We start from the raw sequence: 23455 nt of genomic DNA, 5'->3' as shown, positions 1-23455 counted from the left end.
CTCTGCCACTTACTTTGCCTGTGATGAAGATAAGCTAGGCAACACGGGAAAATTGAATCTTTTAGCCCTCCACATCTGCCTAGTCCACCGGCACCTAGCGGTAGCAAAAGCGCGAGGAGGACCTCTGCACGAGGCTACCAAGGCTGAAATTTCAACATTGGAATGTTGAAGGTAGCACGGCCAAAACACGCTCCCATGAAAGCTTTGCAAGTGATATGTATGAGGCTTGACATTGTTTTTGTAGATTGGTGGACGAATAGAGTGGAAGTTGGACTCTCTTAGCCAATCCCCATGCTTGGGCATTGCAATGCTCTACTAGCAAGCTCTCAAACCCAGCCGCTAGCTGGCATTGCAAGGTTGAGGAAAATGTAGCAGCATCATTACAACTAGCATGGGGCCTTGCAGTCGGGCTCCTAGAAGGGCTGGGCTCTCGCCCTGCTAGCACACGTGGGGAAGCCCTCTTAGAGGGCCTCCCTGTGCATGCTAGCCCCACTGGCATAGAGGATTTGCATCCTCATGGCTCCAAAATGCTAGGCCCAGCATTTTTTCCTGGCATTGGACCATTCTAGCCTAGCATTCCAATGCCCAAGGCTTGCGATTGTGCATAGACGTCCAGCTTTTGTATGATTGGCTGAAGTAACGTGCAACAATCTTGTGAGGTAGTATGACTCACAAGTGGGAATCACAAAGCTTTCATGGGGACGTGCTTTTAGCAAGAGCTGGAGGATGAGAGAGCGTGGGGGAGACCCTCGAAGGAGGGCCAAAAACCAAGGTTTTGACTAGTAGTCAAAGGGTTGACTTTGACGTTTACTTGTGGAGTCGTCACGCTCGCGGTTGTTAGGAGCGTGAAGTTAAGTTGTTGACTTGGACTCAATTTAGGCTTTCAGGCTTTCTGTAAAATTCGTCTTCTTCACCTCTTCTTTCCTGCACTTCCCCCTCTCGCTTTGAGAATTTCTGATGTTTCCTGCTTGCTTCTCAACCACCTGGAAATTTTCGTCGTCCGAACTTTATCTTTCCTCTCAGCTCGCCACTACTTTTTTATAACATTCCTCGCTCTTCACTCCTTCCATGAATGCGCGCTTTTGAATTGCTTCGTATCTCATCTTTTTAGGCTTTTACGCCCAGTTCGCTTACACCCTTTGCCGGGAGCGAGAAGAAATCCTTTTTGGAGGCAACCTTTGACTGTCCCTGAGATTCGTTCCAAAGAATTGCGAGATCAGTATGGGTGTCCCGGCGTTTTATCGCTGGCTCGCAGACAAGTATCCTCTCATAGTTGTCGATGTGATCGAAGAGGAAGCGAAGGTGATTGATGACGTGACGGTGCCACTCGATACTTCTAAGCCTAATCCCAATAACATGGAATATGACAACTTATACCTCGACATGAATGGCATTATTCATCCATGCTTTCATCCAGAAGACCGGGTACGTTTGTCAATGAACTTGGTCGCAACTCGTTTGATCACGGATACCCCCGTTGAATTCTCCCTTGTTCTTCCTGATTGGTTGTTTGAAGTGGAAGTACTAATTCGTTATCATTTTAATTTAGTTGCAAAGAATGGGATTCCAACTGGCGGCCAAACAGTAAGGGGCAATGTTTCTTTTAACGTAGTTTGCCATCTTGAAGTTGTATGAAGAGGGAGTATACGGGCCCAGTCGCCTGTCCGCAATATTAATCGAGTAGATTTTATAATCAGTGAACAGGTCTAGAAATGTATTGCCAACTGTAACAAAATTGGGTATAGCATCTTCGAAACCGTGCTAGGATGTTTCATCAGAGTCACCAAACTGGGAACGTTGAGTGAGGTCGAGAAGGGACTGTTTAAGGTTTTCATGCTGTACAGAGGACAAAGACAGCATTGACAACTTGTTCAAGATTCTTGTAGACTTCTGCAAAGCCACTGGCTCCCGGTGCAGTTTGTCGAATAATTTTGTGATAAAGACTGATGGAGTCCCCCTCCCAGTCTAGTTGGAAAACAGACAAGTTCAACTTATTAAGAGGGGAGAAATAGCTTGCCCTTATTGGCATTGGCTTGACTGTGCAGCAGAGATTTAATTGGTTTCTCAATAAAATTAGATTGCAGATCAAATCCTGGCATAAGCCTGAGATGGAATGCCAGGATCATAATTATTCAACATATCCTTATGGCAACCACTACTTATGTCGCGACTGTATGGAATTTCTCAAAGTGTTTATGGCTTGAGGTAGAGAGGTTTTTCGTGCCTTCGTATGGGCACAAGAGGGGGTGATGTCCTAGCAGCTCAATTCGGCTTTCAGGTTATTAAGCAGACACAAGTTAGACATCCAGTTATGACAGAAATGTAAGGATATTCCTTTAGTCTGTTCGAAAAGGGACCCACATTTGTGACGCAATTTACTTGAATTGCTTACGACTTTGAAATTTTTTTAATAGACTGAGGACTTCATTGATGTCGAGTACTACTTAGTATGCTGGGCTAGGTTGTAACCTGCATCATGAGAAGTAGGGCTGCGTTCTCACAGACTCTGCAGTGGAAACATACTGAACTCAATTAAAGAATCTAAATGGAGGTCTCTACAACTTTTTCGTCTTTGAAAGGCATTAATTATCCTATCCTCCTCCTCCACGTCTCCTCTGTCTCACACAGCTGCGGGCACCCAGCCCTTCAGTCACATCAGATCCAATAATCTGAGCCCCCCTTTAGGCAGCTGGTCCATTAGGGAGCCGAGGCTAGTCGTCAGCTGGTTAAGTGGGCCTATAAAACAAGGAGTTCTTACCCTTGTTGTCCACGTACAGTCCTCCAGTGGAGCCTCGTGGAGCAGAGTTGAGAGCATGAAAACTACGTATAGAAGATAAACCTGCAGCTTAGAGAAGACCTCAACTACCTGTATGAGAGAGAACAATCCAGAACACTGGTTTGGATCCAATTGCCACTCCTTCTTGAAGACATGTACGAAAGTTGGGAGTGACACTATATTAAAAATATTAACAAACAAAATGGTCATTCAGATTCTAACAAATCGAGCTGCTGTTTTGAGACAGCAAAATGACTTCTCTTGCCAATATAACATCTTTGTGCTATGTTCGATGTTCCAACTGAATGTGGTACAACATGTAATGCTTTTAAGGCTCTTGCAATAGTGATGATACCACAACGCAATTGAAAACTAAGTGGGTTAGGGGTGATCTTTATATACTTTTGAAAGTTTTAAAAAAGGAGGAATATAAATATAAATAAATAAATATATAACTAAAATAAATAAATAAACAAACACACACACATATACACAAAACTCCTATGATAGGTATTCTCTCCCATTATAGCATTTTAGCTTTCTCTCCGTTTGAGATTTTGCCATTGCTTTAAGGCTTAAAGGAAGGTTTTGTTCCTTTTTAACATGAAATAGACAAATACTTTTTTTGGTAACATTATCAATGATAGTTACAAAATATGTCCTTACTCTCAATGAATTTGGTGTCTCTAGCATTTATATGGCAATATCCGTGTGAACTAGACCTAGTGGACCATGTGCCGTGTTCCTCCCTTGGTTGCCTTACTGTTTGCTGTAGACACATCCTTCACATGATTTCCTCTTACTGATCCTAGGTAAGCCATGAACAAGATTATCCTTCTAACAATTGAAAATTTAGGTGACAAATATACTTCCCTTGGAGCAATTGCACAAATTGGCTTGCCAAATTGCTTCATAGCTAGCCTAAAGAATGTACCATCTACCATGCCATATTTGATGCATTTGTTCTTGTCAAAGTTTACTTCAATGTTTCGATCAACAATTCTTAACACATATATCAAGTTCTTGGCCTTTTTTTTTGGGGGGGGCTGGTAATTAAACAAAATTGTATTAAGGTAAAGGAAAAATATACAAGGTGATATGACAACCTTTAGAACAAGAGGCAAGAACCTTTAGTTCCAGATCTTTCCTAGCACTCTAAAGTTTTCATTCTTTTTTCCAAAAAACTGTACAGCTCTTTTTATGTCATCTATAACTGTAAACATGTGTTCTTGGCCAATGTTGGTATATATGTCACTTCACAAATATCTCATTGTGAACTATCAATTCAATTTACCTGGAAATCTTCAATTCCTTCAATCAATAACTTTCTACCACCACCAAGATAAATGTTTGGGATTTATCTAATGCCTTGATTAATTTGACCTAATCTTGAAGCTCATATTGCTCGTGCCTTAAGCTCCTTCAAGTTATGACCAAGATAGATGTTTGGAATTTATCTAATGGCTTGATTAATTTGACCTAATCTTGAAGCTCATATTGCTTGTGCCTTAAGCTCCTTCAAGCTATGACTACCTGAGGCTAAGTGACCTTGGATATGCCTTGGCTTCTTTGTTTCATTGTTGCAACCTCGACTATTGCTTCTTGATGAAGCAGTCTGCGCAGTGCTACCATGACCAACTTCAAGCTGCATGATATTGTGGAGCAGTCACCTCAAAAGGAGCCTCCACATACTTGAGAGCCTTCTAGCTTTTTGCAAGCTTATTCTTAGGGGAGGAGTTGTTACTAGGGATTAGAGTGCGAATGATGGCTCTGATACCATGTAGATTGGAAGAGAGAACCCAAACACAATAGATGCACAAGTGTACATCTATTAATTGAAAACAAGAGTGGACAAGACCGCATGGGTGCTGCCTCCTAGAATAATGGTAAAGCAGGTGTTGTTGGATGAGAGAAAACGAACGATGGCATTGGGTCATAAAAAGGAAATTTTGGTAGGATAGTCTCCATAGATGGCAATTTGAATCACACAACTTAATTAGTTTTACATGTGGAAATTCACAAAAGGTCTCTACTATAGTAGAGGGAGTGCTAACAAAGCTGTTATAAGTTAACCCATAATCTTGATGCTATATACATACATATCACCACACTAACTGTGTATTATATAACATGGTACACATGAGAATGGAAAACCACTATTCTAACAATAGAATTGGAGTTACGAAGCGGACGAGTTATGTAATTGATGTGCATGTCCTCGTGTTTATAAAAAAGTCCAAAATCACATCGCATTATCAATGCTCGTTAGGTGAAAACTCAATTCTTCTTTATGATCCTCCATTTGGAGCTCAATGTCTGAAACATTTGAATTGCTCCTTTTTACTCGGTTGACCTCGCTGCACCAAACAGTAGTCGTTATGAGTGGAACCATTTTCGCCCACACACGCATTTGTCCTTATAGTTGACCCAATTACACGGATCAAGTCATCTGTTGCTCCTTAGACAGAAACCACTATCCAAAGGATATTAAACCCATTACTTGATACTCCCATCGTGTGGTTTATCCTTTTTCTTCAATACATATTCCTAGGCTTCATGCTCTTCCAGTAGAGGTTCTTCTTCCTTGCTTGATTTAGATTCCATGTTCTCCACTTTAGATCATTTCTTTATAGATGATGGAATAGCAAAGATGAGTCTTGTCGGTGGCGGGTGCCTAAAAATGTTGTTTCTTGTCCTAGGGGAGTAGCTACTCCTTTGATTCAACAACTGAGTCATCGTAGATTTTGGCGAAACTTATGGATCATCGAGGGAGTTTATCTCGAACCCCTCCGGCTGATAATCTATCGGCAGCCCTAACACAAACATCGTTTGCTTCTACGTTTGACCATAGTGCTAGCCTTTGCGCTCCCATAGGTAGTTGTCATTGGTCAAGTCCCTTGTGTTGGATAAATAGGGTCAATGCCCCACCTGTTAGCCCCCCTGTGAGTGTGCAATGGGGCATGATACCTGTAGCATGATTGGGAGAATAAAAGAGGTATAGTGACTACCATGTGTACAGCATGAAAGGCTGACACACGGGCTGCAATGCCATGGAATGGGGCCTGTTATATGGCTGTATCCAGCCAGCCATGGGTCTATGGACAAAGGGCAATGGGCTGGGGCAAGGCAGCAAGAGAGGCAGGCACCAAGGGCTGCCAAATGGCAGTATGGAAGGCCTGGAGAGGCCTGCAGAAACGGGTCAAGAAGTCTGCAGCTGGTCGGCAGCAGCAGCAGATGTACTACAGCAGCAAGTGCTGGTGGGCGGGTACAGCAGCAGATATAAAAGGAGGCCTTGAGGCTGCAGCAGGAACCAGTAGCTAGGCTCCTGCAAAGAATGCCTAATATAGGCAGCAGAAGGTCAGCAGACCTGTCTGCTGGGTCGTGTGGTTTACAGACTGGATCGGCCAGTCTGGAGGGTCACCTGATCCTTTAAATAGGGCCCCATTGTGGGGGTCCAGGCATCCGGGATTGCAGATGCCTTGTAGGGTGAAGAATAGAGGCAGTTTCAGTGATGAGCAAGCAGTCAGTTTGCAGGAGCTTTTGCACCATCCCAGTGCACACAGAGAGGCAGATCTACATGCTGTAGAAGAGCCGTACTGTGGTGCACAGTGATTAACAGGAATATCAGCAGCAGACTCACCTAAAGCAGCCACTGAAGTTTGACCACAGTAGGGGCAGCAAACAGAGTCTGAGCCTGGTGCCCTGCCTCAGCAATTGTTTGCTGTAGGTGATGGTACAGATTTGACAACGTTTTGTACTTGGATCTATTATCTATATATGAAACTGTTTGGTTCTACATCAGTGTGTATTATTTCTCTATCTGAAGTGATCTCTTTCTATACATAGACGAGCACGGAGTGAGTTGGCATTTGAAGTTTCCACTGTGAGATCTTGAGAAGTTGTTTTATTCCGCTGTGTAGGGGTTGGCTGTAGCAAACGAGCCCTTTTCCCTAACATGGTATCAGAATGAAGCGTTTGACGAGCCAAGCATTTTGGAGATCAACAACAAAAAAGACTTCTCCAAACTGAAGGGTCCTGACTTGGGTGAGGAGGAAGGAGCAGCCACATTCAAGTGTGTTGTGTTGACTTGCAGTGAGTGCAGAAACTGATGAAAAGACGTCAGGCTATCTACACCCTTGCATGGGATCCAACACACTCATTCCAAATTTCGGTGAGCTTGGGAAGCTCCAAATGTCGGTGAGTCTGGGAAGCTAGATGGAATCAACTATCCCATATGGAAAGTGAAGGTTCGTAAGCATCTAGTGGCCAGGAAATATGGGGACGGAGCCAAAACCTATCGATGTCTTGGATGCCGCAGGAAGATCTCAGTTCTGGTCGATCCAAATAGCATGAAGGAATGGAATGTGTAAGATGTAGTCGCTTTCTCCATGATTATCGAGATGACTGTGGATGCATATCCAGTTGGCAGATACGGCATGCAGCAGGGCTGAGCACGAACCAGCAAGGTGCCTGCAAAGAAGGCCTAATATATGCAGAGAATAGGTCTGTCGTCTTGTCTGCTGGATTGAGTGTTTTTACAGATTGAGTCAACCAGTCTGGAGGGTCACCTGACCCAATAGATGTGGGATCCAGGCATCCAAGGATTCCAGTCTGCAGATCACCTTCTAGGGTCAAGAATAGAGGCGGTTCCAATGATCAGCAAGAAGTCAATTTGTAGGAGCTTTTGCACCATCTAGGTGCACACACACAGGCAGATCTACATGCTGTAGAATAGCCACACTATGGTGCACAGTGCACAGGATGATCCACAGGAAAATCAGTAGCATCATACTCATCTAGAGCAGAGACGCACTGATCTAGGATAATTCTACCACAGTAGGAGCGAGTCTGAGCCTAATGCCCGACCTTAGCGATTGTTTTCTGTGGGTGATGGTATAGATTTGACAAGGTTTTGTACTTGGATCTGTTATCTATATATGAAACTGTTTGGCTGTACATCTATGTGTATTTTCTCTCTCTCTCTCTCTCTCTCTCCCCCCCCCTGAAGGATGGTACAAAGAGGAGGACTCTTTCAGTGAGACTTTAGCACATGTCAAAGAAGCCATGCCTAGCCTTGGCACTCCAGAGGACATGCTATCATTACACTTAACATCACGAGATTCACAGATTAAAGCTTCTTCAACAATCTTACAAGTTGAAAGGGACCAAGGTATGGATAGCTGAGGAACTCACATGAGCGCAGTTGAAGAACAAGGCAACAGAATTAGTGAGAGAGAGAGAGAGAGAGAGAGAGTCTATTAATGTCCACGGAAGACCAACAGGCCTATGGGACAAAACCATCTAGTACATTTGCTTAGGGAGGGCACATGGCGGCTCCCAAGGAATGCAAAAACAAGTCTGATTATTTAGAGTACCTACCTAACAGTCTGAAAAACATAATCAGCCATACATCAGTTTAAGACTGAGAATCTTTTAGTTTGGAGTTAAACTCTTTGATTAGTGCTATGTCCTCACGGTAACTCCCCATTTTCCATCCTTAAGGACTTGCTTTAAAATGAGAAGGAAAACAAAAAGAAAGGGCCTAGCTGAAATTGCAATCGGCAACAAGACGAGGAGGGTGTCATGACTAGCTAATGTTGGCAAAGCAAATGTGAAATGTAAGAGAGAATGTAGGAGTGCAGTTGTGGGCTTCAAGCATGCGAGGTGTAGTTTCACAATCTAAGAAAAAGAAGGCATGCTTCTAGCTTAAGCTCGCCACCAAAAGCACGCTTTTAAGGCATAGTTTCACAATCTAAAAAAAGAAGGCATGCTTCTACTATCTAGCTTAAGCTCGCCACCAAAAGCACGCTTTTATGCCAGATTTATGCTACATTCAGTTTTCAGGATGCATATGCGAGAAATAGCAACTCTTTACTTTATTGATAGCAGACATGAGATAGATTTGCTTTCTTTGGAAGCGGACTTCAGAAATAGCATGCCTCTTAGTATATTGATCTTTCTCAAGTAGGTCCCAAACCTAAAAGATAATGCCTACAATTTATTTCAACTTGCAGTTTTGCTACACCCTCGATTGGCATTTCAAGCCTGGCCCTATGGTACTCTTTATCATGTGCCAAAACATTGAAATACACTTATATTTACGTGCAAATTTATGCCAGCTACATTATCTAAGATTTATTGCTGTACACTAATTGTTGGGGAAACACTAAAACATAATAGTCTTGTTTTCACACGCACGAAAGAGGTTATGGAAATCCTATTCGATCATCTCCCGTTGTTGCAAAATTCCAGGGGCATGCTAGATTTGAATGCAGCAGCTCCTTGATGCTGGGTGGGCTGTCCAACCCCTGAGCTAGCCCTATAGGCTCTTTCTAGAATGGATGATTCCTACAGACCTTTTGTAAGTTTTTTCTAGAATTGTGAATGGTCTTTTTGAACACCACCTTGAAGCCTCACTTGCCTTGAGTCCTCGTTGCCTTTGATTGAACTATGGCTCTTTGAGGTTAAGACCTTCCGACCATTGATGATTGGGTCATGGTACCTTACCTATATGCCTTGTTGTAGGTTCTTTCTATCAGTGGAGTGTTATTAGATGTAGTTTCTTTCCTAGACATGCTGAGTCTGCCCTTCACCTTTGGAGTGCCTACAGAAACTCGGTACGAAGACCTTTGTATAAACGGATGCTCAAGTATGTGTGGGTGTGTGGATTTGTATGTGTGAGAGCATATGTTTCTACTATGGTCTACACCCAGTGTTGAGCACTGATGACGTCAGTGGGGATGTCATAGTAGCTAGTCCCTGCTATGCGTGAGTTTATGGTTCTCAACCCTAAGAGTGACTATCATGAGATTGAAGCTGCACTATGTGTTGTGGTTTTTAAGGATGACTTTGGTTTTTAGAGGATGAGTTTGGGCATGTTCCCGAATTCATCTAGATTATGCTTCTGCCATATTAGAGGACATGCAAATTTCACCTTGTAAAGTTTCGTTCATATTGGATATTGCAAGTATGTGTGGGTGTGTGGATTTGAATGTGTGAGAGCATACTTCTCCTTTAGTGCTAGCCTTCGTCATGGCTGAGTTTGCCCTTCACCTCCGGAGTGCCGACAGAAACTCAGTACGAAGACTGTGTATAAAAGGATGCTCAAGTATATGTGGGTGTGTGGATTCGTATGTGTGAGAGCATATTTTTATACTATGGTCTACACCCACTGTTGGGCGCTGATGACATCAGTGGGGATGTCATAGTAGCTAGTCCCTGCTATGCGTGATGGAGTTTATGGTTTTCAATCTTATGAGTGACTATTGTGAGATTGAAACTGCACTATGTTGTGTTTTAATGAGTTTGGGAATATTCCCGGATTCATCTAGGTATATGCTTCTGCGGTATTAGCGGACATGCAAATCTCACCTTGTGAAGTTTTGGTCCAAGTTGCGGCGTGCTGGTATTGTGATAATTCTTTCTATCTTAAATGGTGCATTGCCCTATCAACTAGATTTAGATGCTTGTTTGGGAGAGACTAAAATGAAATCTTTAGACTTCACAAGCAGTTGTAGCTTGAATGAAGAGATTTTGAACTACTTTTTGATTAGCCTTCTCCTTTAGTGCTAGCCTTCATCATAGCTGAGTCTGCCCTTCACCTCCGGAGTGCCGACAAAAACTCAGTACGAAGACTAGTGGGCGTTGATGATGTTAGTGGGGATGTCATAGTAGCTAGTCTCTGCTATGCGTGATGGAGTTTATGGTTTTCAATCTTATGAGTGACTATCATGAGATTGAAACTGCACGATGTTGTGTTTTTAGAGGATGAGTTTGGGAATATTCTTGGATTCATTTAGATATATATCTTTCTATCTTAAGTGGTGTGTTGCCCTATCAACTAGATCGTCTAAGCATTTTTTTGCTTAGATGCTCATCTTGGAGAGACTAAAATGAAATCGTATAGTCTTCACAAGCAGTTGTAGCTTCAATGAAGAGGATGTGTTTTTGATTAGCCGTCTCCTTTAGTGCTAGCCTTTGTCACGACTGAGTCTGCTCTTCACCTCTGGAGTGCCGACAGAAACTTAGTACGAAGACCTTTGTATAAATGGATGCTCAAGTATGTGTGGGTGTGTGGATTTGTATGTGTGAGAGCATATGCTTATACTATGGTCTACACCCATTGTTGGGCACTGATGACGTTAGTGGGGATGTCATAGTAGCTAGTCCCTGCTATGCGTGATGGAGTTAATGGTTTTCAACCTTATGAGTGACTACGACGAGATTGAAGCTGTACTGTGTGTTGTGTTTTTAGAGGATGAGTTTGGGTATGTTACTGGATTCATCTAGATTATCCTGCCGTATTAGCGACATGCAAATTTCAGCTTGTGAAGTTTTCATCCATGTTGCGGCCTGCTGATATTGCAATCATTTCTTTCTATCTTAAGTGGTGCGTTGCCCTATCAGCTAGATCGTCTAAGCATTTTTTTGCTTAGATGCTTGTCTGGGAGAGACTAAAATCAAATAGTGTAGTCTTCACAAGCAGTTGTAGCTTGAATGAAGAGAATGTGTGGACTAGTTTTTGATTAGCCTTCTCCTTTAGTGCTAGCCTTTGTCACGGTGGTTGAGTCTGCCCTTCACCTATGGAGTGCCTACAGAAACTCAGCACGAAGACCTTTGTGAGTAAATAGATACTCAAGTATGTGTGGGTGTGTGGATTTGTATGTGTGAGAGCATATGTTTATACTACAGTCTACACCCACTGTTGGGCACTAATGACATCAGTGAGGATGTTGTAGTAGCTAGTCTTTGCTATGTGTGATGGAGTTTATGGTTTTCAACCTTATGGGTGACTATCATGAGGTTGAAGCTGCACTATGTGTTGTGTTTTTCGAGGATGGGTTTGGGCATGTTCCTGGATTCATCTAGATTGTGCTGTCCGCTCCCCTCCCCCCTCCCCCTCCTCCTCGCCCTCCCCCCTTTTTTTGGGCTAGTTTTGCAGAAATTTTGTTTTTGAGAAAGAATGTGAAAAAGGAAACCTAACTGTTACTTTTGTGGACTTCAGCCAATGCCTACCTTTTGCAATTGAGTATTTTAGGGCACCTTCAAATATGTTAATTATAAGTTTTTATCAAAAGAAAGAGAGTGAGAAAAAGAGCTAACTTTGGCTTTGTAAATTCCAGCCAACTCCTACCACTTTTAATGAAGTGTTTGAGTGTATCTTTGAATACATTGACCGCATCTTTGCCATGGTCCGTCCAAGAAAGCTTCTCTACATGGCTATTGGTTAGTATTATTGTTCTCTGAGGTCTATTATCTGTTAGCATCTTGCAGTACTTGGTTTTGGCTCAATGTCATGGTTTATCATCCTGGTATATCAACTGGCACCTTTTTCAAGTGAAACCGCTCATCTTTGAAACTTTGTTCTCAAATTTTAATAGTGGTCTGTTGTTTCATCTGAATGGTAGATGGTGTTGCACCACGTGCAAAGATGAATCAGCAGCGGTCACGTCGATTTCGTGCTGCAAAAGATGCTGCAGATGCGGTTTGTCTCTGGATGTCTAATTTGTCAGATGCTTTATAATGCTTGAAGACATTGAGTTTCTTGTTTACCTATAGCATTATATGAACGTTGCAGGAGGCTGAAGAGGAGAGGTTGCGTAAAGAATTCGAGGCAGAAGGACGAATAATAACTCCTAAAGAAAAGTCAGAAGCTTGTGACTCAAATGTGATCACCCCAGGGACTCCATTTATGGGCACACTTGCTATAGCCTTACAATATTATGTACATTTGCGACTTAACAATGATCCTGGCTGGAAAAATATTAAGGTAGTCCATGCTGTTGAAGTTTTACATGCTCAATAATTGAGGAAATCCGAGGTTTTCAAATGATGATACAGTGTCTTTCAAAAAATTTACAAGTTTCATGGCTGACTTATTGAATATATAGCAGATATTGCAAAGGAGTAAGGGACCAAGATAAGTGTTCTAGGTGTATGGACATTCTAAGCTTGTACAATAATCACGATTCTTCGCTATCAGATTTAATATTGAGTAACTCATTTTTTGCGCATCAAAGTGTGGGGAGAATCAATTGATGTGGCATTCAGTAAACTTTTTTTCAGACACAAGGCAGCTTGGAATTTTTTGCTGCAGATAATGCAAGTACGAGGATACTAGCTGTGATTACTTCATGGGAATTTTGAGGTTGAAGAATTATTCATAGAGCCAATCTTGTTTAACATTTTACAGTTTGTTGGAATGGGTGTGTTTAACCCTTGACTATAAACAGTATAAATAAACAGTGGTTGTTTCTTTATTACAAAGCCTTATGTAGAAGAAGAAGAAGAAGAAGAATATATTATCGTCCTCTGAAGACCAAAAATCGGCCTATGGGACCTGAAACAATACAAAACCTTACATACATAAAGACTCCTCCCTCAAAGGGGAGGGTAATAAGAGAAACTACCTTTATGTCTAGGTGAGTTTCTGTGCTTGAAAAGCTTAGATACAAATGTTCCTAAAGCTGAGGGTGACGCCTTATGTAGCAAATCAGCCAGTCTGTTATGTCCCTCAAGAAGAGAGCTGAACTTTTTCCTAATGTGTGCATAGTAAGGGCATATCATTACCATGTGTTCTTCTGTTTCTGGCATACCCTGGTCACATAATTGGCATATTCTGCTCTCTCTTGGCATGTCTTTCCATCCTCCGTATTGGTCAGTTGATTTGTAATTCTTCGAATACAGGTGATTTTGTCGGATTCCAATGTACCTGGAGAAGGTGAACACAAAATCATGTCATACATTCGGTTGCAAAGAAATTTACCCGGGTTTGATCCGAATACCCGCCACTGCCTGTATGGACTGGTAAAAGCTGGACGGATTTGTGATTTCTTTTGATACATGTTTGATTTTAGATATGAAATTTCATTCAAGCTTCTGGTAATTTTATGCAGCTTTAAATGTGAGAATGGGATGGACTGTGTTGCTTGGGTTCAGGATGCAGATTTGATCATGCTGGGTCTTGCCACACATGAAGTGCATTTTTCCATATTAAGGGAAGTTGTGTTCACTCCTGGACAACAGGATAAGTGCTTCCTTTGTGGTCAGATGGGACATTTGGCTGCAGAATGTGAAGGAAAAGCGAAGAGAAAACGAGGAGAATTTGATGAGAAGGCTGGTGATGCAGAAATTTCTGTTAAAAAGCCTTTTCAGGTGAGATGGTTTGCCTTACAGATGTTGGGAAATGAAGGTTGATAGAAGGAGATGGAGTTGCACACCACCACATTGGCTTTTTTAAAACTTTGCTAAAGACCGCATTTCATCATCGTTGGATCTCCACATAATGTTACATCATTTAACACACACTGCCCCCCCCCCCCCCCCCCCGCGGGCTTCTGCGCCCCCTTTTTTCGTTGCCTCTGTTTTTTCCATATGTGATCTAGGCTGACTTTATCCCACATCATGTATGGGACGTGGCTTTGTCATCTCTCCCAGAGTTTGCACTTTAGTTTTCCGTGATAGTGTAGTGATGAAGTTTCATTAAAAATGATGTTGAAAAATTAGGTTGGAGAGAGAGTAGATCAGTTAACAACAATGAAGAGAAGATCGATATATATGCACGGTACAACTGGCATGTAGAACACAAGCAAGGCCATACGAAAAGGTGGACCTATTACACACTAGACAAAAGTCTAAGCAATTCAGGTGGCTTCTTACAAATCCTTAGTAATGGAGGTGGCTGTGGGTGAAGCCAGGGATAGAAGATTTGCACCTCAAGAGAATGTAATGTACATCATACCTATAGTACGTGCAATCTTAATTGCCAATCTATGTATCTCCATATTCTCCTCATGAACCACCTATATAGAGCACAATGCACATACATCCTAGGACATGTTCTATATTTAGCTTGCCAAGATCTCCCATACTCTTTGGATACCTTGATTGATCTTCCAATGTTCTAGTGTAGATTGTCACTCCATGCTATATATTCCTAAAGAGTTTAAGATGGGAGAATTTAGTAGGACACATCTTTTTAGCCCCTAACAACTGTACATGACTATAGTACTGTGGGGTGACGTTCCCCCTAGGGGGCTACCTTACCACCTTGGTTACGAAAGTAGGAGGTTAGACAGTGGCGATTAGTTACTAGGCTGAAGCGGCAAAAGTAGGCTAGTGCCTAGTTAGGGTAGTTAGTACAATTAATGGTAATTAGGTGTACTTGAAATCCTATGTGGACAAATACAGAAGTGGAAAATAGTCATTGGGCTTGGAGTTGAGATATTCATGCATCAAGGGGCATCTGGAAGTGAGCCCTGGTATGTTTGTTATGGCCGGGTGGTAAAATTTAACTCTCGCTAGCTTTGTAGTTGTGCAATGCAAGAATTTGGAGATGTGTAATTTGGTAGTGAGTGGCTTCAGTAAGTTAAATTTATTTCCTGCTATAGTTGCAAATTTTGTCTACATCTGAACTACGCTATGAACCATGAAAAGCCCTTTGTTTCGGGCTGAAAAAACCTAAGAAAATCATTATATCAAAATTGTAAATATCACACTTTATGAATTCTGCAAAACAAAACTTTGGCCTAGTTTTCATATACACATACACATATAAAGTTAGTGCTTTAAGCTTTCTATTGTTAGAAATTACCCAACAGAGGGTACGCACAGCGGAAGACTGATAGTATTGCCCAGGAGCTCACACAGTGTGGTGTGGGGTGTGGAATCACAGACTTCTTAACTTAATGTGCAAGGATGTGCAAGTCAGTAATTAGACAATGCTCAGAAACAAATATAGAAGCAACTCTTTATATTTCCGTCCGTCCACAAAGTAGGACAGGATACAATACCAAAAGGTTCTCCTACTAGATATCAAGCACTTATAGATCTCTATGTTGGAAAGGTCACCTCCCCATCTGTAAGCCCCCAAATGAGGAGAGCGTGGGGGAGGGAGACCTAGGGCAGAAGATGCCCAGAAAAGAGAGAGAGAGGGGGCTGCCACATGGGTAGCACCTCACAAGAGAAGAAGGCTGCAAAGGACGGAACCTGTGGAAGGAGCAGAAGGCGGGGACAGCAAGCCCTAGATCTGACCTGGCAGGGTGCGATGACGTCAGCAGCAGTACGGTTCAGTACAGCGCTGCACACGTGGCTGGAGAAGAGCCTGGCAGAGGGCAGAACCAGCAGCAGCAGGGTGAACAGGTGCTGACATGGCTGGGGCCTGGTAGAGCAGCGAATGGGGCTGCTAGTGGGCAGTGGCATGCCTTATATAGGCTGGGCCCCTGCCTTGATTGGACGGCCAAAAGCCCTAGAAGTGTGGGCCAAAGGGCCCTAGTTTTGTGAGCCCTTAAAGGGCTGGTTGGGCTGAGCCAACCAGGTCGGTTGGGCCAGCCAACCTGGTCTGTCCAGTCGGCCCAGATTGGGACAGACTGGTCGGGTTTTTGACAGGCCCCTAGGCCTATAAAAGGAGGGTCTTCATGTCCCATTATTCATCCAACAGTTCAGCAAAAGCAGGAGCAGACAGGAGCAGCCAGGAGCCACTCCCTTGGGCCTCACACTGGGGGTGAAGGAGAGTTGAAGGTGAGCTGTAGACTGAGTTCCTAGAGGCTGGACCTTGGCTGTCTTCTAGGGCAGCAAGGTGTTGTGATCACATTCTCTGGAGCAGCCCTCTGAGAGCAGACAGGAGCAGCAAGAAGGCAAGCCTTGGGCCTATACATAGAAGGTGAAGGTGACCCTGAAGGAGCTGCAGACTGAGCTTGAGTGGCAGCCCACCTAGGCTGGTTTCCAGACAGCAAGGTGGAGAGGATCGTTCTGGACGGAAAGTCTACAGACGCTCGAGGTGGAGCACGCGGGCTCGAGTCTAGAGATAGCCAGCAGATAGGAGAAGGACCTTGTGGTTAGATCAGAGGACCACACCATTGGTGGGACTCTGGATCTCTCTCTTTTGTATTGTGTCCATAGTTTTGGACGGAAATATATAAGTTTTGGTGTCTTCTATATGTGGCTGGTTCATTGTCTATTGATGAGTCTGCACACCTATTTTATGCACATTAAGTAAAGAAGTTTGTGATTCCACACCCCACACCGCACACTGTGTGAGCTCCTGGGCATTACTATCAGTCTTCCGCTGTGCGTACCCTCTGTTGGGTATTTTCTAACATGGTATCAGAGCCCAAGTGGGAGGCTCACAGGTGTGGGAGCCTGAAGGCAGGGACCTTGCTGAAGGACGACCTTGATTCAGAAGCTCTAGGGAATCGACTTCCACGACTGGAGGATTGTGCCCTTGTGAGAAGGAGGGTGACTCAAGTTCAGTCAGGTGCGTTTAAAGTTGGCAGTCCAGGTGATCTGGAGATGTACTTTTGTTGCAGACCTTGCCAAAGGAAGGACAGGTTGAAACAGACCCTCAGAGCATGGTGCTTGGAAGACTCCAGGTTGTTCACTCATTATGAGGGGGACAACTGGAAGATCGTGGAGGCTGGGTTGCTTGAATTCGTAGGCAGGAATGTGACGGAAGGGGGTGGTGCCAGGAGGTGCTACCAAAAATGGACCTGTGTACCAGGATGGTGTGCGGAAGCGGAACCGGACTTGGTGGAGCAGGAGCCACTGGATGAAAAGCCAGGAAAAGATCTCGACACCGAAAGGTTCCAGAGGACTACGACCAGGGAGTTACTAGAGCATCTTCATCGATGTGTTGGCATTGCGCCGAGATGTGTCGGTGAGAGGGGGTGTTGGAAAGGTCACCTCCCCATCTGTAAGCCCCCAAATGAGGAGAGCGTGGGGGAGGGAGACCTAGGGCAGAAGATGCTTAGAAAAGAGAGAGAGAGGGGGCTGCCACATGGGCAGCACCTCACAAGAGAAGAAGGCTGCAAAGGACAGAACCTGTGGAAGGAGCAGAAGGCGGGGACAGCAAGCCCTAGATCTGACCTGGCAGGGTACGATGACGTCAGCAGCAGTACGGTTCAGTACAGCGCTGCACACGTGGCTGGAGAAGAGCCTGGCAGAGGGCAGAACCAGCAGCAGCAGGGTGAACAGGTGCTGACATGGCTGGGGCCTGGTAGAGCAGCAAATGGGGCTGCCAGTGGGCAGTGGCATGCCTTATATAGGCTGGGCCCCTGCCTTGATTGGACGGCCAAAAGCCCTAGAAGTGTGGGCCAAAGGGCCCTAGTTTTGTGAGCCCTTAAAGGGCTGGTTGGGCTGAGCCAACCAGGTCGGTTGGGCCAGCCAACCTGGTCTGTCCAGTCGGCCCAGATTGGGACAGACTGGTCGGGTTTTTGACAGGCCCCTAGGCCTATAAAAGGAGGGTCTTCATGCCCCATTATTCATCCAACAGTTCAGCAAAAGCAGGAGCAGACAGGAGCAGCCAGGAGCCACTCCCTTGGGCCTGACACTGGGGGTGAAGGAGAGTTGAAGGTGAGCTGCAGACTGAGTTCCTAGAGGCTGGACCTTGGCTGTCTTCTAGGGCAGCAAAGTGTTGTGATCACATTCTCTAGAGCAGCCCTCTGATAGACCTCCCCATCTGTAAGACCTCAAATGAGGAGAGCGTGGGGGAGGGAGACCTAGGGCAGAAGATGCCCAGTAAAGAGAGAGAGAGGGGGCTGCCACATGGGCAGCACCTCACAAGAGAAGAAGGCTGCAAAGGACGGAACCTGTGGAAGGAGCAGAAGGTGGGGACAGCAAGCCCTAGATCTGACCTGGCAGGGTGCGATGACATCAGCAGCAGTACGGTTCAGTACAGCACTGCACACGTGGCTGGAGAAGAGCCTGGCAGAGGGCAGAACCAGCAGCAGCAGGGTGAACAGTTGCTGACATGGCTGGGGTCTGTTAGAGCAGCAAATGGGGCTGCCAGTGGGCAGTGGCATGCCTTATATAGGCTGGTCCCCTGCCTTGATTGGACGGCCAAAAGCCCTAGAAGTGTGGGCCAAAGGGCCCTAGTTTTGTGAGCCCTTAAAGGGCTGGTTGGGCTGAGCCAACCAAGTCGGTTGGGCCAGCCAAGCTGGTCTGTCCAGTCGGCCCAGATTGGGACAGACTGGTCGGGTTTTTGACAGGCCCCTAGGCCTATAAAAGGAGGGTCTTCATGCCCCATTATTCATCCAGCAGTTCAGCAAAAGCAGGAGCAGACAGGAGCAGCCAGGAGCCACTCCCTTGGGCCTGACACTGGGGGTGAAGGAGAGTTGAAGGTGAGCTGCAGACTGAGTTCCTAGAGGCTGGACCTTGGCTGTCTTCTAGGGCAGCAAGGTGTTGTGATCACATTCTCTGGAGCAGCCCTCTGAGAGCAGACAGGAGCAGCAAGAAGGCAAGCCTTGGGCCTATACACAGAAGGTGAAGGTGACCCTGAAGGAGCTGCAGACTGAGCTTGAGTGGCAGCCCACCTAGGCTGGTTTCCAGACAGCAAGGTGGAGAGGATCGTTTTGGATGGAAAGTCTACAAACGCTCGAGGTGGAGCACGCGGGCTCGAGTCTAGAGATAGCCAGCAGATAGGAGAAGGACCTTGTGGTTAGATCAGAGGACCATACCATTGGTGGGACTCTGGATCTCTCTCTTTTGTATTGTGTCCATAGTTTTGGACGGAAATATATAAGTTTTGGTGTCTTCTATATCTGGCTGGTTCATTGTCTATTGATGAGTTTGCACACCTATTTTATGCACATTAAGTAAAGAAGTTTGTGATTCCACACCCCACACCGCACACTGTGTGAGCTCCTGGGCATTACTATCAGTCTTCCGCTGTGCGTACCCTCTGTTGGGTAGTTTCTATTATGGTATCAGAGCCCAAGGAGGCTCACAGTGTGGGAGCCTGAAGGCAGGGACCTTGTTGAAGGACGACCTTGATTTAGAAGCTCTAGGGAATCGATTTTATGACTGGTGAATTGTTCCCTTGCGAGAAGGAGGGTGACTCAAGTTCAGTTAGGTGCGTTTAAAGTTGGCAGTCCAGGTGATCTAGAGATGTACTTTTGTTGCAGACCTTGCCAAAGGAAGGACGGGCCAAAAGCTCTAGAAGTGCGGGCCAGGACCCTAGTTTTGTGAGCCCTTAAAGGGCTGGTTGGGCTGAGCCAACCAGGTCGGTTGGGCCAGCCAACCTGGTCTGTCCAGTCGGCCCAGATTGGGACAGACTGGTCGGGTTTTTGACAGGCCCCTAGGCCTATAAAAGGAGGGGCTTCATGCCCCATTATTCATCCAACAGTTCAGCAAAAGCAGGAGCAGACAGGAGCAGCCAGGAGCCACTCCCTTGGGCCTGACACTGGGGGTGAAGGAGAGTTGAAGGTGAGCTGCAGACTGAGTTCCTAGAGGCTGGACCTTGGCTGTCTTCTAGGGCAGCAAGGTGTTGTGATCACATTCTCTGGAGCAGCCCTCTGACAGCAGACAGGAGTAGCAAGAAGGCAAGCCTTGGGCCTATACACAGAAGGTGAAGGTGACCCTGAAGGAGCTGCAGACTGAGCTTGAGTGGCAGCCCACCTAGGCTGGTTTCCAGACAGCAAGGTGGAGAGGATCGTTCTGGACGGAAAGTCTACAGACGCTCGAGGTGGAGCACGCGGGCTCGAGTCTAGAGATAGCCAGCAGATAGGAGAAGGACCTTGTGGTTAGATCAGAGGACCACACCATTGGTGGGACTCAGGATCTCTCTCTTTTGTATTGTGTCCATAGTTTTGGACGGAAAATATATAAGTTTTGGTGTCTTCTATATCTGGTTGGTTCATTGTCTATTGATGAGTCTGCACACCTATTTTATGCACATTAAGTAAAGAAGTTTGTGATTCCACACCTCACACCGCACACTGTGTGACCTCCTGGGCATTACTATAAGTCTTCCGCTGTGTGTACCCTCTGTTGGGTATTTTCTAACACTCTGAGCTCGCGTGCTCCACCTTGAGCTTATGTAGACTCTCTGTCTAGATCCCTTACACCTTGCTCTCCGGAAGCTAGCCTAGGTGGTGTAGGCCATCTTCTCCCGGTCGTATTGATGCCCTCTGGGCCCTGGTATGTGCCATGTAGCTTTAGTTATTGGCACTTAGGTCACCTAGTACTTTTAGTGTCTTATGACACCTAGTACTAGTAGTACCACTAGGACACTAGGTCCTAGGGTTCTCTTTTATAGTACTTTGTACTTTCATTTGTAGGCAGATTGCACTATACTTTCAGATTTGCAGTGAATTTGTAAACTACTCGGTGCTTTCTATCAATTCAAACAACGGATTTTGCAGAGGCATTTGAATGAGTTGATTGTGAGTTGCCAAACACATATACTTGAACTTAAGAGTTTGCAATTAAGCTGGAGTTAAGACTTATACAGCTTAAACACAAAGTGACATCATTGGAGAATGCAATATGATTGAGGGGCCAAGACGGCCCCCCCCCCTTATCCAGGCTCACTTTATTCTTGAAAATGGAGATACAAGACCAAGGTGCAATGCACCTTCCAAACTGATGAACTCAGTGAAAACCTAGGACCTAGATACAAGACTCAAGAGCATATGTACAAGGTAGACAACAAAAAGGAGGACTCCAAGCTCAGGTTTCAGCTCTTGGCTTGCCCAATCCACAAGGAAGAAGCCTGCAACAATCACCACTTACATCCAACATTAGAGACAAACACTAGTTTCTAGAAAGATAGTAGAAACAACATGAAATAGTGCTGTAAATGAGATAAACTTGACAGTACAGGCTCCCTTCGTGACTTGGCCCTTTTGTAGATGAAGTCCTTGATGCCTCTGAAGCTACCTTGGGTGAGGAGAGTGTGGAAATGGGGCTGGAATGAGAACAGCTTAGAAAAACAGCCTGTAGGCTAGAGAGAGAAAGATTTTATGGAGTGATAGCTGTAGAGAGAGAGTGCCTATGCTGATCCCAAGGGAGGAGATGTAAGAGAGGAGCTGCTGCTGTTCCAGAGGTGCACAGAAAGGCAGATTTCTGCAAGGGAAATGGGCTGGAACAGTAGAGAGAGAAATTCTGCAGAAGAGAGAGAAAGACTGCAGCAGGAGAGAGAAAGGGGCTGTGGCTGCTCCAGGCTAGGTGAAGGAGAGAGGATGCTGCTGCTGTTCCAGAAGAGCTGAGAGGGGGCATATTTCTGGAGAGGAGGGGCTGGAACTGTAGAGAGAGAATGTGCTGTTGTAGAGAGAGAAAGTGCTGCTGAGGTGAGAGAATGGCCTGGGGAGAAGCTGGCTGCACCCAAGGAGCTGGAGAGGTTCTGCTGCATCATCCAAAAGGAGGGAGAAGAAAAGTGACGAAATTTTCATGTGAGGAATGAAGGGGAGAGGCCGCCTTTTATAGGCTCAGCCCCCCCCCTAGACCTAGAGTGGAAGGTGGACACTTGTCCCAGATTTTTGGTGGGCTGCTGTCCCAAAGAGGACAGCCCACCACTTGCCCTAAATCTACCAGATTTGGGGCCAAACACTTGGCTTGCATGCCCTGCCACTTGCCATGCATGCTGCCACATGTGTGGGACAGGTGGACTGACCTGCCAGCTCAGATTCCATGTGGCAGTCTGCCACGTGTCAGCTGCCACGTCACTCCCAAAACCCTAAAATTTCAAAGTTGTCAGAATTAAATTCTGATCGCACCCACGGGTTCCTAACAGCTTAGACTATCTATTGACATACTCTAAGGTCATAACTGAGCCATACTGAGCTCATTTGTTTGTCGTCTTATCTTGTATCTCCATTACTCTTGGCATGCTGCCAGGCCCACACCCAAAGCTCAGGGAACATTCTCTTGAATGGTTCCTAGGTCGGTATGCAATCTGTGCATTTGATTGGTCCCATGTTTGGGTACTCAGGTGGGGTGTGGTTTCTAGATGTCCCTCTCAAAGAGAGGCCATCACTCTTGTGGGTCACTAATGCCCATAACCCCAAGCAAGGAGGTCCACCCTCAAATGCTAGACCTAGTCCCCATTGTCCGTAACTGAACAGAAGGAAAACATTTCATTTCTTAATAAGCATACTATTGAAAAACAAAAAGAAATAGTACCAAGCAAGTGGATACATGTTGAAGCAAGATGACAGAATTTGGCAAGAAATTGCAGGCCTTTTGATCACATTTGCGAATTACAGCTTATTTTGGGGCTTTTCCAAGATTTGGACAGCAAGTCCTATTTTTTGTAGTTGCAAGCCTTGAGGCTATCTTTTGGGTCACTTTGTCAGTGCTTTTTGACTTGTCCCATTTGCAATGGCTGGCAACAATCATATTCTTGTTGCAAGGCAGTTTTGGAACATTGTTTCTGGGTTGATCTGAGGCCAGCCAATGCTACAATGGCTGCCCCTATTGCTGGTCCCTCTGCAGAGGGTACTCCTCCTGATTCTTTATCCTCTAGCACCCTGTTGTTGCTCCTCCAACTCAGGAACAAACAAGATGGGATGCAAGAGATGCAAATGCACATTCCTGTATTGTTTTATCATGCAAGAGAATCATTATTCCACACATCCGGTCATGCAGGCCAGCAAAGGATGCTTGGGACAAATTGGCTTCTCTTTATCAGATTCGCAATGAGGCACGTGTTGCATATTTAAGAAGGCAATTGCAGGAAGTCAGCATGAATGAAGGTGACTCTATGGATGCATACTTGACAAAGGTCAAGGACCTCATGGAACAACTTGCCAATATTGATGAGGTGGTGCCAAATTCTCAGCTTGTCAGTACCACATTGAATGGGCTTGCAGATACATATCAAGGGTTTGCTACAACCCTTCGACCAGTGGCCATGAATAATCCTGACCACTACTCCTTTGATCAGTTAGTCACTTTGCTTTTGCA

At 45.1% G+C, this 23455-nt stretch overlaps 1 protein-coding gene across 1 annotated transcript in view; it reads left to right on the top strand.

The window, feature by feature from the left end:
* The first annotated feature begins 869 nt into the window (after window positions 1-869).
* Window positions 870-23455, top strand: part of LOC147899982 (5'-3' exoribonuclease 3-like) — a 126976-nt gene continuing 104390 nt past the window's right edge. The window contains exons 1-6 of the mRNA XM_087377255.1: window positions 870-1425; window positions 11899-12001; window positions 12184-12260; window positions 12354-12545; window positions 13463-13582; window positions 13715-13930. Coding sequence (XP_087233381.1) covers window positions 1222-1425; window positions 11899-12001; window positions 12184-12260; window positions 12354-12545; window positions 13463-13582; window positions 13715-13930 — 912 coding nt within the window. The 5' untranslated portion in view covers window positions 870-1221. The remainder of the gene's footprint in view (window positions 1426-11898; window positions 12002-12183; window positions 12261-12353; window positions 12546-13462; window positions 13583-13714; window positions 13931-23455) is intronic.

This window comes from Dipteris shenzhenensis, chromosome 7 (assembly GCF_047967505.1).
Source record: "Dipteris shenzhenensis isolate YYH24624 ecotype China chromosome 7, Dip_SZ_1.0, whole genome shotgun sequence".
NCBI lineage: Eukaryota > Viridiplantae > Streptophyta > Polypodiopsida > Gleicheniales > Dipteridaceae > Dipteris > Dipteris shenzhenensis.
This window is presented reverse-complemented; position numbering and strand designations above follow the sequence as displayed.